Genomic DNA, 15,835 nt, shown 5'->3' with positions numbered 1-15,835 from the left:
ACTGAAGTTTACAGCCTGTTTATCTCCTCTGTTTGAGATTTAGACGTTTCTATTATTCACGTCCCTGATGAGGCTGCATGATCCCATTAGCCTCGAACGCCGGCGGGCCATGTGAGGTGCCAACGACAAGCTGCCTGCGAGGAACTCTGTGTGCTCTGGACAATAAGCCGCTGCTTCACTGCAGTGCTATTTCAAATCAATGTCATGTGGTTTACGATAAAAAACAGCTTAGTGCACGTGTGCATCTGTACAGGGATGTGCACTGGTTTATAAAATGTAAAAATAGCTCTGAAGATTTTAAAGATATTAATGTAAACCTTCAGACCTGAGTCGTCTCTATCGCTGATCCCCGTCACTGAGACATGTGGGAAGTCAAACTAAAACGTATTGTCCTTTAGTGGCAGCCCCCACCATACGTCAACCTCCTCCATGTCAGCAGCTGGAATATGAACCAAAGTAAAAAAAGCCAAAATACACATCAGATGATTTATCAATGCTATAAAAACAGGGTGAAACGTCTTGTTCGCCAGCTGAGTCTGACTCACGCTTATAAGCGAGAGGATCCATCTTTATCTGATCTCAGCCGATGAGTCATGCCAGAGTTTGGGGACCTTTACTGCAGAAGCATGACGGCCTTTAGTCAGGAGTCAGACTCAGCTGATCTAAGAGGAGGAGTTGAATGAGAGTGAACACAAAGCAGATGCAGTGAGGCCAGATGTGGAGAAGCCTGCCCGCATCCCATCCAACCCACATCCTGCACGGAATGACGGCACTTCACATCTGGGCCACAAGGAGGCTTTAGAAATATCACATGTTTACCAAAGATGGCACAAATTTCTTTTTGCTGTTTGGTTCATATTCACCTTTCACCACAAGTGGAGCACTTTAGGCTCACGTCCATTTCGTTCGGGCCACAAGAAAACCAGATGTGCTGCATCATTGGCTGAAGTGGCCCACATCTGTATGCTATCTGGTTGAGTGACACCTCTGGAGGGAGTGTAACAGAAGACGGCAATGACTAAGTGTTTACACATGGAATACAAGACTCTCTGCAATGTCATGTGCTGATCCTACTAAATAAACAAATACACAGCTTTTGAAACTGTTGCCTACGTCTGAATTGTGTTTTCATTTTATCCGTTTTCTCTAATTCTTTATTTATCGTCATGTAACTTCATGAAACGTCTCAAAGCTTTGATATGTTTCCTCCTGCTTATTTAGCGACGATAAGAATAAAGATAAACAAGAAGAACATGAAATCTATAAAATGCTGTGAAACTTTTGTTTTAAATCTGTTCAAAATCTTAAATTCCACTTCCTGGAGATACTTCTCAAGGTGTTTGTGTGTCTGGATTGTGATGGGTGTTGTGCAAGATTCTGAATCAGTTGCAACATATTTTCACCAAAGCAGATCAGCACTGGGTGTGGATGCTTCATGCTTATAATTAGGTCTTGTCCATTGTGTGCATGTGTGTTCAACAGGAACACATTGTTCATGGGTGTGTTCAGGGTTCTGTCTTTGAGAATAGTTCCTATTTTCCAACAATTTAATGGCAGCTCGTACTCCTCGGAAACACAAGCTGCTCCCTGCTCTCAACTCGCCGTGGCCCACTGATTCTGAGTGGCTCTTCATCCGCTCAGATGGATCCAGCGGCGGAACGACTCAGTTAACCTCAGGAATGAGACAAAAAAAAGCAACCCCGGCTCAGTAGGCCTACCTGCGAGTTCACAAAGCCACACGTCACCTGGTAGCCCGATACAGAGCGGAGACAAAGGCGGGGATGAAACCCGAGCACGCCAGCCTCCTTTCTGTTGCCATGACGACAGCGGCCGGGTGAGAAAGAGAGAGAGAGAGAGAGAGAAAAGAAAAAAACAGGGAGAGACTCAGAGGACTGATGGCCTGAGGCTCCGCCCATCGGGGGGGGGATTCACAAATCTAACCTGGCAACCCAGCAACCTGGCAACCAAATGTGAATACAATCAATGTATTTAGATGCAACACGGAATTAATGAGGAGGTAATAAATTGGCCGAAGCCCCTCGGCGCTCTTCCCTTCCTCCCGTCCAGTAATTCACCTCCATCGCTGGTCCTCTGTGGCCTTTTCACAGCCGGCGACTGGACGTGGATCAGGGTGTGTGTCTGTTGCTGGCAGGTGTAGAAGCAGGTTGAGCAGGTTGCTCCCTGAATGCCACTCTGCCTCCTCCCTCCCTCCCTCCCTCCCTCCCTCCCTCCCTCCCTCCCTCCCTCTCTGCAGGCTGACTGCTGATTCACTCTCACATGTTGGCAGCTCAGTGAAGAGATTTTGTTGCCTGTGCACCTGTTCTCATCTGATACAGCCTGAGAATAAGGTAAGGATTTACTCAGGAAGGATTTCTGTCTTTTCTTTCAGCAGAATGTGCAGCTTTCAACCGGATGGATTTTGTCTAAATATGTTAAATACGATTTAGAGTCATATTTTTTTAATTGTATTTTTAATCAAAACAAAAATAATCTCGAACAACCTTTTCATAAATAATATATTTTAAATTGTCTGCACCCATCACAGCAATAAGTTACATTTCTCAAAGTTTAAAATGATTAATTATCCCATAATCATGCTTACCTAATAGTTTTTGCTTTCACTTGCTGGAGAAACAGAATCATATCCACTTGCTATGTGAAAACAAAAAGAGTTCATGGCTTCAGATCATCACAACAACAAGTGGCATATATACTGTAGTTACCTTATGTAACCTGAACACTGGGCACACAGTGTGGTCACACCAGTGTTTGCCACTAAGAACACAACTTAAAGTATCCGACATATTAGAATCATTTGTTTCTCTATATCAGAGCTTTGATTTTTTTCATTCAACGACTCAAAAAAGAAAATATTCCCGTGGACCCCCTCATATGTGTGTACACATCTGTTTTCTACATTTCTCCTAAGTTATGTGAAACAACAACACAAGTGAACTGTCTCAGAAACAGGTTAGATATATATATATATATATATATATATCATCATATTTAATGCAGATATCCAGGTGGTAAGATGCCGTAAATCCCTACTTCAGTCCACATCCTCCCTGGAACTACACAAATAATGTTGAACATACTTGTAATATGTCGCACACAGGTGTAAAACATGTGAGCTTTACACAACTAACAGGATGTGAGTTTGTGTGTCTTTGAGTCTCCCTGGGTGTGACTGTTTCTCTGTAAACCCGCTGAGGTGATAACTGGTACAGACTCTGACAGACTGGCAGAATGGGAACTCTCCTCAAGAACACATGGGCCTGTTTCCCTTCGACCCGGCCGCGGCCCGAGACTCGTTCGTGGCGACGCTAGCAACCAAATAGCCGCTCGAGACAGGATGTGACACGTTGAGTTAGGGTTTTAATATTTTGTGGCTCGGACGCTGTATGTCACACAAAGAGCTGGTTACAGATATCAATCGTTCATCTGCGTCATTAGATCATCGACGGGCTTTTGTTCTATTTTTAAATCCCATTGTGCATCGACACACTTACACAATTCAAAAACATACCCATGATTCCACTGAGCTGCCTGTTAAACTGGTTCCACACCAGTTTGTTTCATTTACACCAGATCCTCAGACGCCTGCAGCGTAGTTAGACTTTTTTCTTTCACAGAGTTCGGTTTCCTGGAATCCACAGTTCAGAATGCTGCACCAGTTGAAATGAAATGAGCAATATTATCTATTATTATGGGGGGGGGGGAGTCGAAACTATAGTGGAATGCAACAAAGACGTCTTAGCCCCCAGACTTCCAATGACAGGTCCCAAGAAAAAACTCCTTTCCAAAACCTAATCCTTTGTGTGACTGACAAGTAGCTGACGAATTATCCAAGAGTTCTTCATCTCATAACTCAGAAAAGACCCAGGAGCAAAGTCACTGTAGCAGCACAAGTGTCATTTAGACTTACAAATGTAAAAGTTCATGAAGTTGTGTTTTCTTTCGATGAAATCATCAGCGTTCTGCAAATGACAAATTCTCAGTTTTAAACATTCCTGTTTGAAAAGGGCCCTTTGGTGTTTCTAGACTTTTCCTCAACAACAAAACTGACCTGCAGTAAATCAGCCACAGAAACTAAAGATTATTCAAACTGGAGAATTATTGTCTGTTAAAGATGGTCGATGGCTTTGTACGACAATAACCACAATAACCTTAGCTGCTGTTTCCATGGAGACAACTCCAGTCAATCTGCTGCGAAAGAGGAATTTGCTAAATTCAAAGAGATTCCTGCGAACACAACATGATCCCGTGTTGCCAGATTCCAGAGCTGAACTGATTTCACCTGTTGAATGTGGCCCCTGAGCTGTGTCCCAACTGAATTTCAAGCTCTCTGATTGGATGTTTCTTACAACTTGACAAATCAGAGATGTGAAGAAACTAGAAATGAAACACATTCATCCAGCGATAAAGCTGCAAAAAATCTCCCGACCCAAACAAACAGGTCACTTTCTTATTTCCGCTGCTGCAGCGACGAAAGCTCTAAATCGTCCTCCCTCCTTCCTCCTGTCTCGGCGGATTGAGCCATTTTCTTTAATGATGTGTTCTGAGTGTCATATCATCAACGAACGTTAACCGTTTGATTTATACCGTTTTCGCACAGCAGGTCGCACCATTAACAACCCACAGGCTCTCCGTTCAGTCCCCACAGAGCAGGAAAACACAGAAACGTGTGAGCTGACCACTGAACAACATTCACGTTTCATTTTGGCGATGACACGTTTCCGTATGTACTCAAATGAGTCGGATGAGTTGCCACAGCAATGAAATGATTTGCATCATGACAGGTTAAAGCGGAAATGTGAAGATCAGATTTGCATGTTTAAACCTCTGTCTCGCTGCACAGATCTGAGCGAGAGGCGGGTCACAACAAAGCACTGAGTGACTTGCGCTGAAAGTGGCCTGCAGGGAAAAGCCGGAGTCATTTGTGTGTCGGTGTGACGCCGAGGTGAGAACACACAGCTCAGAGGGCATCGGTGTGTGTTCGCGCTGTCAAAATGTCACAGATCTCACAGGAGATTGTGCCGGGACCCGCCGTGTAACAATGCAAGGTCGACTGCATAGAAACTCAACAACAACCTGATGTAGCAGCCAGATATGTCATGTTCACGATGTTTCCCCCCACGTTCGCCGCCGACGTCAACCGGGCGAGACCCGCAGGTGTGTGACGGGATCGGTCGCTCAGTGATTTTCTCGCAGACGGCCTGTGCTCTTTAGGAAGGTGGTTTTGTTGCTGCTGGAAAAAACGGAACAAGCACAGATGTCTTGATTCGTACTGACTCTTTGCATGTGGTCAGGAGGAGTCTGGAGGCTGAACACAGATTCAGCCCCCGTGGCTCCGTCCTGAAGGAGCTGATCCAGGGCAGGAGGTAAACAGAGGTGTCAGTCACCGAGGGAAAAGGAAACAACCGGAAACCACACTTTCTTACTTCTTTTTTCAATTTCTTTACGCTTCGTCTCAAAACACAAGCAAACATTATAGTTATATTTTCCTCCCTGTCCACGGGTTGGTTCATTTGTTTGTCAGCAGGATGATTCAAATACATTTCTATGAAATTGGTGGAAAGATGAGAAATGGGCTCAAAATAACTGATTGAATTTGGCGTTTACATTTAATGTGAGATTTTCTTTAGGGAATGGTTCTAGAATCTTGATTAAAATAATAATCAGGGTTATTAAGGGGACTAACATGTGTGAGTGATTGCACTCTAGTTACTTTGTGATTTAGTTACCACGGTCACAAGTTTGAAGAAATGACACATCAGGCTCAGTTTATCTTTACAAAATTACTGAATAAGATAGATTTGATATGCAATTCAATATTTAAAAAAAGAATAATATCCACATAAGACAGAGCTATGAGGAATGTGCCGGAGATAAAATGACAATAATAACATGATGAGCAGGTTGAGTTACTTTAGATACGTGTTATTTTTAGCACCAAGAAAACTCAGGAGAGAAGTTGTGAAAGTGTTCAAGTGTCTCCAGTTTCATGAAAACAGAACTTTATCTGCTTCTTATTCACTTTAATCATTTAATGTTCTCAACGTACAATTCAAGTCAAAGTTGATGAACAACTAAAGTAATTAAAATCATTAAGTCATAATGTGATGAGTCACTTTGAAGACAACGAGGCGATTATTTTCTTTGCTCAGAAATAAAATGAAGTTTTTATGTCTCTCTTGTGTTTCAGAGTGAAACCGAAGGAAAATGGAACTGTATTTAAAAATCACAGTGGGCTTCCTCCTGATCGTCCAGACCTTTCACTTTGTGCTACTGCAAGATTCTACCGACTCTCCGGGTCGTACGATTGATGCAGCGTGGCTCCGTAAACTCACTAAACTTAAAGTCGGAATTCAAAAGGCTCCAGTTACTTCAGAGGATTATGGATTAGATCTGGATCCTGATAATGATCCAAACAATGATCACAGTTCTGGTATTCCATCAGGCTACATGATTTTTTCTAACGAAGGCGACAACGTGTCCAGTAGCGAAGTGAGTGAAAATAAAACATCTGATAATCTCACGCTGCCTCACAAATTTCCAAAACATGCGACCAAGAAGCACAAAGTGTCGAACGCCACAGTTTCTCCAACTACTACAACCACAAATCCCACAAACTCAAGCCAGAGAAACATGACAGGAGCTGATGAGGAATCTCACAACTCAACGATGACCAATCACACCTCCACCGCTGATTCCATTTCTCATAACTCCACCACGTTCTCCAATCGCACTCATTTAAAGTCGACAACCTTGGCGCCAGAGATCAACGCTACGCAACAACCACCAGAGGAGGATGAGAGGTTACACAACAGAACGGGATCCAACAGCACATCAACCGCAGCAACCACAACGACACTGAGTTTAAACGAGACGTCCATCACGTCTTCATCTACAACAGCGTCCCCCTCTGAGACCACAGAAACCAGCCCTGTGCCCACGACCTCTCTCGCTCCGATCACACCTGAGAAGGCCAACAAGACGGACAAAGATGGAGCCTCGGGGAGCAGCGCGGAAAGAGGTATCGCTGCAGTTTCAGGTGTCGCAGCACCTGGTGTATATTTCCGTGTCGAGAAAAAAACTTCTTTGTGTGCCTCCCTTTCAGTGCGACATTTCTTTACAGACAGATATCAGGAGAAAAATAACGTTCATGTGCAATTCCAGGAGCTTTCTGACTGAGTTGCCTAACGAGGTTTGACAGATATCAGAGTTATTAGGCAACAAAACCGGCACAAAATCCCTCAGAGACTTTGAGACAACTCATACGCTCGTAGCTCAGGAGCACATTTATCTCTGTTGCTTGCATATTGTTTTTTATTTCCACCCTTTCCCTGACCCACATTTGCCTGCATGTACTTTCCCAGTGTCAGAGGACAGCCGCCCATTCTCTCAAAGGAAAAGGTCGGATTTGGGTTTCAGGTGCTATCGAGGTGCCTGCGATGACTGGAGGGATCGATTACAACCGACTTCTTAGCGAGACAATGAAACCCTGTTTTAGGGGTAAAAAAAAAAAGAAAAGAAAAAAGAACCCTGAACGCAGCAGTCAGGGACGGAGGTCATGGGACATATATAAATAAAAAAAACCTGTATCTATCTAACTAGAAACTTATATGAGTGAGCGTTCAACAAGAGGAGAAATAAAAAAAGGTCTTTAGTGAGTAACTGCAGAGTTGGGATTAAAATAAAACTCACATCACAGAGACAGATGTGACAGCAGGACATCACACTAACAGATGATGGCAGTAAACAGTGGGTAGACAGTTGTGAAACGGCGGGCAACACTGAAGGAAGAAACCTGCCCACAGTTTCCGTGACAGGCACAGCATGCACACGAAAACCGCACAAGAGCACAGACGGCTGAGCACAGATAAACACGGAGCCCGTAAATATGGGCGTCCATGCAACAATGCTTTCCCTGACATTAGTAAATCAAATAAAATGCACTGCATCTGCCTGACCTCACTGGAGCAGGGTAACGCACCTATTGTTGCACTGGCGTCAGGTTCTTTATGAATTATCGTCATAAAGCAGTAAAACTAAGAGTCTATAGTATCTGCAGCTCTGTGAGGCCGCGCGGTGCATTAACACGCTCACAGTGGCAGAGATGTAAATGTCATCGGATCTAATGAAATTGAATAATATACTTAATACAGCAGTCGCCGTTTACACTGATGTAAATGTCTGCGCTGACATTTATGGAAATCTGTCCAACAGCTGTTGAGAGATTTCAGCCAAAGCCACAAATGTCAACCTCAGGGTGGCGCTAAAAAGAAAAAAGTCAGGGGGTCATTAATGTAAAGAGGCTGGACCCTCGGGAGAATTTCACTCTATCCTCCCAGTGGTAGTGAAGCTCCATCACGATGATTATTCTTTGCTATTTGCTTCTAAAGTGAATAAAACTTCACAAGCAGACCTCCTCTGTGAACATAACTTGCTTCAGGTAGATTTTCATCAGAAATGGTGGTGAGGACAACAACTCCCATGATCCCCAGCTGCTTCACATCATCCAACTCTCTTTCTATTGTTTTGAATGAGAGACCCCTAGTGGCCAAAGTTACACATTCTACATTTATGTGATAAAAGCAGTTTCACTTTCTCAGTGTCTTCTTGCAATTAAGGAGGTTCTTTCTCTTCACTCTTGCTTAAGGTGGAAATGTCTCTGATAGTATCACCAGACCTTTACTTTACTCTGTTGAGTCTTGAGATAATATACATTATGAATTACAGCTAAATAAATAAACCTGCCTTCAATTGAATTCTAGTAATAATGGGAACTACAGTAATAAGCACAGCCTGCTGCCTTAAAATATTCAAATGTATTCATCACATCATCATGATTTAGGCATGTAAATTGCATTAATTATGGCGGCGTTAATTAAACAAATCCACACGGCTGACTAGCTGGAGTGTGCGTGAACACAAAGTGCTCAAAAAATACATTTCAGACATAATTATCTGACAATTAGCACTCGACGACAGCAGCTGATATGAATCATTTTCAGTGTTGACAAACCATTTATTACCGCCTCCCGCCCCCTCGTTCCTCCAACACAGGTTTGTCATCAGATTCACCCAGGAGCAGGAGGAACGGAGCATGGGTGGCAGTGCTGGGAACCGGAATGGCGCTGGCCTTGGTGGGACTGGTGGCCTACGTCATCCTGAAAAAGAAACACCAGATGGGGTTTTCTCACAGGAAACTGGTGGAGGTGTTTCCCTCAGACCCGGGTTAGTAAACTCCACCACACACTCTGTGAAAATCAACGTGAAACTTTGTTTGCCTGCGGATTCTCCAGCTGAGTCCCGGTATAATGTCTCTTATCTGTGACTGCTTGTTTGAGATTTAATTAAGGTTGTAAACTTGATCTGACCAACTTTCAAAATGATCATTCTAGTAGGTGGCTGCAGATTAAGTCATAATGTCATGCACAAATAAAACTGCTGAGTATAAAAGCAATGGTTGTGTATAAAGTAATCAAATGTTCATGAATGAGAACAAAATATTCAAGACCTGGTGGCCGATACAGCCACTCAACCAATCACGAGCCAGTCTCAGCTGTCAATCATGACGAATAACTGACTGAAACCAAACTCATCGGAGAAATAAACACCTGAACCAACATCAGTGTGAAAATAAATATACCTAAAATAACAGAAAACAACTTTAGGGTAAAATGTATTACATGTGTCATATCATTTGGGTTTATCCGCAGTACTGCAGCCAGCCAACAGGGGGTACTCAAAAACTGTTGTCTTTATTCATCCATCTTTTTTTTTTTTTTACAGTCTATGTATGACGCTCATTACGAGTCACTCATCGACTCAGACACAGAATCCCAGTAGTTCAACATGTTTTAGAGACAGTCTGAGACATTAGCTCCTGGAAATCAGTGAAACTCGTTCACAGTCTCGATGCTGAGTGAAAGCCACGGGCTGCAGCCTCATATGAAAGTGGTATTGATCTTCTCATCTAACTCTAAGTGTGTTTCCCAAAATGTTAACCTTTTCCTTTTAGCCCTCGGTTGCCCCACACTCCCTCACACTTAACCTTCTCTCACGGCCCAGCTGAAATTAAACCGCATGCTTTTTTTTCTTCTTCTTCTTCTTCTTCTTCTTCCGCTGCAGGAAACAGGAAAGCATGTCAGACTGAAGCTTAGGTGTTTGAGAGTCAGCTTTTAAAAACGTATATATTAAAGATAAGTCAGATTCCATCAAACACTGAGGAGGAACGACATCGTGCCATTCAACGTCACTTGATGTCAAGTCACATCGTCTTGATCACCCCCTAGTGGCTGGCTGGTGGAGTATAGGCTATAAACTCCAACTCCACCATGTTAACAGATTGCACATGGACCAAAACTAAAAAAAAATCAAACGACACCTTCAAAATGTTCTCTCAAAGCTCTGTCATATTAATGTAGTTCTTATCGCACTTGAATGACAGCTGAGACTGACACTCGTAATCTTTCGAGCATGTTTATCGGTTGGACGAGTGAAAATCAGTCAAAAAAAATCCCATCATGCAATGTTACACAAAGTGATCAAACTAGATGCCCACCATTTAACGAGGTCTCTCCCGACCCACGTCACATCTGTCCACCAAGTTTAATCAGGTGGTAATCCGTCCAGTGTTGTTTGTGTAATCGTGCTTATTATCAAACACAACAACAACAAACAAACAAACAGACGAGGTTAAAATAAAACAAAACAAAAGCGACAAACCAAAAGTAACTGTTGGATTTCAATTATAATGTTTTTAAACGTTTCTTTAAAAACAATCAGGAAATTCGAGAGGTGATTGTAAAGTCGTCTGATCTTCAGTCCTCAGGTTGGACAACAGCGAACCTTTGGACTTGAACTATGGAGGCGGAGCCTATTACAACTCAGGACTCCAGGGGGACAACATCCAGATGTCCAACTTTCCAGGACATCGCAGAAACTAAAAAACAGTGTTTTCTTCCTGACGCCTGATAGAAAACTGATAGTGTGGAGTTTTGTAAATGAGACAGTCTGAGTTTTTTTATTTTCTGTAAATCTTATGTCAGATTGTGCGTCACGCTGAGTGGATTTATCGAACTGAAATAGAGGAACCACTGAAGGCAATTTATCTGAAGTACGCTGCCAAAGCCAATATGAACAGCCAATTATGTGTGTTGCCAAAGGGAATAAAATGAAGAATATAATTCGCAGTCAATGCAGGGTGTTAAAAATGAATATTTACTGTACGTTTTGGTTTTTAATTCTCAAACCGTTTTTTGTAGAAGAAAATCTGATAAAGACAAGGAACTAGAATATAACTCCTGCTGATGCAAAACCATTTGTGGAAGAAAAAAAAAAAAGGAATATGCCGTCTGCAGAATAAATAGAAGATTACACAGGTGGCACATTGCAGCAAAATTCAGAAGCCATCGCGAACAATAACATTATCCATATCAACCGTCACCCGCTGTTACGGCACAAGGGAAGGAAATAAGAAGTTATATTTAAACTGGGCTTTCAGATTTTCCACCGTCGACAGTCACAGCCGGAGACTGAGAATTGAACCGCTAAACCAAAGACCTGAGTTTGTTTTTCTACAAAGTGACGGCGGTGGAGGGAGAGCCGGCTGCTGTTTCTTATTCATAGACTGAGGTTTTTTTTAGTATTCATGAAGGGAGATTGTGTACTTGGTTTTAGCACTGCTCAGTAGCAACATCTGTATCATCATAATAAACTTAAATCTTCTGACCTCCAGGTGTCCAAACAGAGATTTCCAGTCTCTGGTAGCGACAGTTTGAAACCTCGGAGAGTTACGTCCTGTAGCGTTTTCCTGCAGCAAACATTGATCAAAGCTAGAACACGCCTGATTATGAGTTTCTTGAAAAAACGTGATATATTTTTTCTTATTGTTATTCTTGTCACATGTTTGCTTTGACTTTGAGTGAAAACTTTATTTAAATACACACTCTCATACTTTCACTAATGCCTTTGTAAATTAAAATCTATCAATATATTTTAGAATTGCTTCATTCTACATGTGTCATTTTCTTTATTGCATATAAAAAAAAATGCTCTTTTATAACTGTACATATGAGGGAAAATGCATATATGAAATAGATCCCAGATTAGGATTGACATGAACCTGAGCTCGTTCTGAAACAGTGATGTGGACATGTGTCGTTATTTTCTCAGTGGCTCCGCCTCCGTACTCGAACTAGTTTAAGACATCAGTGAGCGTGAGAAGCATTTTGTCTGAACGATGGAAGAAAGTTTTGTGGCTCCGTGTTAGAGAATCGCATTGATTACAACAAATGTAGTGAAACGTGACGACGTGTTCGTAAACAACCAAATTCCATTTTCATCTTCACATCTTATCTTTTAATTTCCACAAACGTCTTTCTGTCCGTCCCTGTCCGTCCCTGTCCGTGGCTCCACACATCCAGAGAGACATTCATTTTACTGGCTTCACACTTGACATGTCCATTGTTAAGAAGCCCGAGGAAGTGCAGCGTCAAACTTTCCGATATCTTTAATATTAATAAACTTTGAATGAACGGGCGACCAGAGCTCTGCAGCAGCAGCAGCACCTGGGACTCATCAACGTAAGTGACATTGTCGATCAATTCAGGGTTATTGCGTATTGAGTCGAGCCTCACTGAACTTTGAATAAACAGATGAACGGCTCTTTGTGCAACAGAGGCGCTGCAGCTTCAGGACAAGTAAACAGCTCAATCCAAACAGGCAGATTTAAGAACGGCCACTGCTCTAAAGCCGTTTAAAAGTGTTTTCTCCAAATATATTTAAGGTGTTTATTCTATCACACACAGACATGCACACAATACCTATTCAGTATTAAGAACACTTCCTTCGCAAGCATTTGTTTCTTTAATTTATCACAAAAACTTTCTCTTTGCAGAGATTGTGGCCGTTTTTAATTAAACACAACAATTTAGGCTGTGATAGTTTGGCAGGCTGCTGAAATCAATTAACTGACGCCTGGCTAAAGAATGTAAATATTTCACTGGGGCGGTGGTATATATGGGGCAGGTTAATTTACACTTCCAGCAGAGCCAAATTAATTCGAATGAAATTAAATGATTGCTATCTAAAATGAGGCTATGCCAAATTTATTATTGACTAAATTCAAATTCATTTTCTTCAAGCTAACTCGTTGGAAATGAGTTTAACCCATAAAGCATAGTCTGCTGTAATAGCCTAAGTCTCCGTCTCATCAACGACAAGTAAATGGTCAACATGTGCATTATGCTGGAATACAGGAGATGATTAATGAACAGCTTCATATCGGGCAGGACGTGAGCGGAGGGACAGAATCCAGATAGACAAAGAAGCAAGTTTAGTCTCTTGCACAGTGAGAGTGAAAATGAGCTGGTGTCACTGAAACACTCCTGCTTACTTATTTCTAAGTTCATGCTTGATACATATCTGACCGGTCTCAGTCCTGCTCTGCTGAATCTTTCCGTACTATCAATGTTAAAGTGGCTAAAATACAGAGTCCAGTTTAATGCTGGACTCTAACTGTGCCACTCTAACCACCACCACCACGGGCTGGCATGCAGCCTCCTCTGCTGCAGACACAAACATCCACAATCAACACGAGGTTTCTTTTAAAAAGTTAAACAACGAGCTCTGTTTCATTTTGAACTCGCGGCGAGAAATAGCTGCAGCGCAGACATTGCATTGTTTCGTATGTAGGTTTAATATTTACACTGCTCGTTGCCTGTGATGACAGTTTGATTGGTTGCAGACGCAAGATGGTGGATGTTGATTGGTTGATTTATTTGACATTTTGATAATAATAGTAATAGTAATAATAATAAATGAATGAATAGAACTTCATTGTCCATCGTGCCTTTGGTTCCCCAGTACAACATAATATCAGACAAGAAGGACAATACATTCAAATGTATACTACTACTACTAATAACAATGTAAACTGCCTACAGCAGCATGATTGTTTAATAATCTCTTTTATTAACATTTGCAGGCTAAAGGGAAATGATACTGCCAGAAAGCAGCTGCTGTATTTTCCTGCTCAGACACTATATCCTCTAATACTGTAAATCTGTTACTCTACTGGGAAAAGTAGAAAAATCTAAAGTTTATAATTCCTTAAATAAAAAGTGCGCGGAGTCTGACTTCCGTTACTTTAATGTAGTGATGTTAAATGATTTTTTTCTCCCTGGCGTAACTGAAGATCAGGAGAATTTACGTCAGTTTCTTCTTTTCTTCTGGCTGATGAGCCACGTTGATCCTAATGAACGGCACCATATAATGAGAGCCGCAGTTATTTGCAATGAGTCATCGGCACATCCCGACAGGCCACGAATTCCCAAGTTTTACTTAATAACAGAGGAGTGAGGGATGGATGAAAGCAGCGGCATATGGAGGCTGATGTGCAGCTGCAGTTTGTGCCTCTGTTGCCAAAAGCCAGGCCTCGCTAATCCCCAGATACAAATTCTGGTGTAGGAAGAAAAAGCTGGAGCTCCAGTTTGGGGTTTAACTGGTGTGCAGACATTTCTTGTCTCCTGGTTTTTGTAGCTTCTGTCCAGCAACCTGATGCTGATTACGTTTGGATGTGCAAGGTTTTTGTGCAAAATGACAATTAAATCACAGTGGAGCCGAACTTTTCTTTCTTCTTAACATGTGCAGGTGTATTTAGAAGAGTTTAATCTGGACGCTGTCTGATAATTGGAGAAATAAACATATTTTTTCAAACAGCACGTGGCACGTTTCTGGGCGTGTGTGAAGAAGAGTGTTTTGCATTTTTAACGCTTACCTACAACTCAGATTGCTGAGAGAGAGTCCCGCGATGCATTTAGAGCTGACTCAGAGGGAAATGACACAGAGTGAGATTCGAGGCCAAACAGCGGGTTAACATTCCTCCTCTGTCGCTGCCTTGCTGCACATGTGGGTCGCTCTCTGCAGCTTATACATTAACCATGGCTCTGACAGGGTATTGTCTGTCAGAGATCCTTCCACACTGGTGGGTCACTGGGGTGGATCTGAAAGGTCAGCGCTCCTCCTCTGACAGAGCCCATTCTGGAAAGACAAATACGAAAGGTTTCCAAAAATACTGATGAGACAGTGGAGTAATATTTGCAAAGACAGGAAAAGAATACTTAAACACAGTGTATGAAAAAAATCTGTGCTTAGATCTGTTCTTATGGGGAAATTCCGATACCTGTGAGAAACCCGTAGAAGACGTAGAACGTGGTATTCAAAACACTTTTTTGGACAACAGACAGTTTTCCCTTCAGGCACATTTCACAGGAGAGAAGAGAAGTTTGAGAAGTGACTTTTCACTGAGTCTTAACTTCACTACTAAAAACAGTTCATCTTCTCAGCTGAGCCTCTAACAACACTTCACATGGTCGGTTTAGTTTAGTTTGCACATGCACTAATTAAATCAATAGAGCAAAAAAGTAAATATTCATATTAGCTACTGAGCTGCTCATTTTTTAAGTTTGTTTAATTAATCATTAAATTATCAGTATTTCCACTGAACAACACTCCCCGTACGTTTTTCACACTAAAAGCCCACAAATCAAGAGAGAGTGCTGGATGTTAAGAATCTGCAGAATGTGAATGTTATTTACCGCCGTTGAATAAATAACCAACAATCCTGCGAATAAATTACCGACATCGTAGAACAGCACAGTATCAAATTAGTGCGTGTACTAATTTGAAGGCTTAATGGTAAACATTTGATGAATGGTCTACAACAAATTATAAAGTAGGGAATTATGAGGCCTTTATCAAATGCATTCTTTTACTGCTAACAAATGCTAAAGACGGGGGATTTAAAATGTGAATTAAGAAA

At 41.9% G+C, this 15,835-nt stretch overlaps 1 protein-coding gene across 1 annotated transcript; it reads left to right on the top strand.

Moving 5' to 3' along the window:
- Positions 1-2,252: 2,252 nt before the first annotated feature.
- LOC109637202 (mucin-15) lies at positions 2,253-14,150 on the top strand. The gene is made up of 4 exons (XM_020099418.2): positions 2,253-2,348; positions 6,209-7,039; positions 9,073-9,243; positions 10,837-14,150. The coding sequence occupies exons 2-4, from the start codon at positions 6,226-6,228 to the stop codon at positions 10,956-10,958; spliced, it is 1,107 nt and encodes a 368-aa protein (XP_019954977.2). The 5' UTR covers positions 2,253-2,348; positions 6,209-6,225; the 3' UTR covers positions 10,959-14,150.
- Positions 14,151-15,835: the final 1,685 nt, after the last annotated feature.

The sequence above is a fragment of the Paralichthys olivaceus genome, chromosome 1, assembly GCF_024713975.1.
Source record: "Paralichthys olivaceus isolate ysfri-2021 chromosome 1, ASM2471397v2, whole genome shotgun sequence".
Taxonomy (NCBI): domain Eukaryota; kingdom Metazoa; phylum Chordata; class Actinopteri; order Pleuronectiformes; family Paralichthyidae; genus Paralichthys; species Paralichthys olivaceus.
The sequence above is the reverse complement of the archived record's forward strand: the minus strand, read 5'-3'. Positions and strand labels throughout refer to the sequence as shown.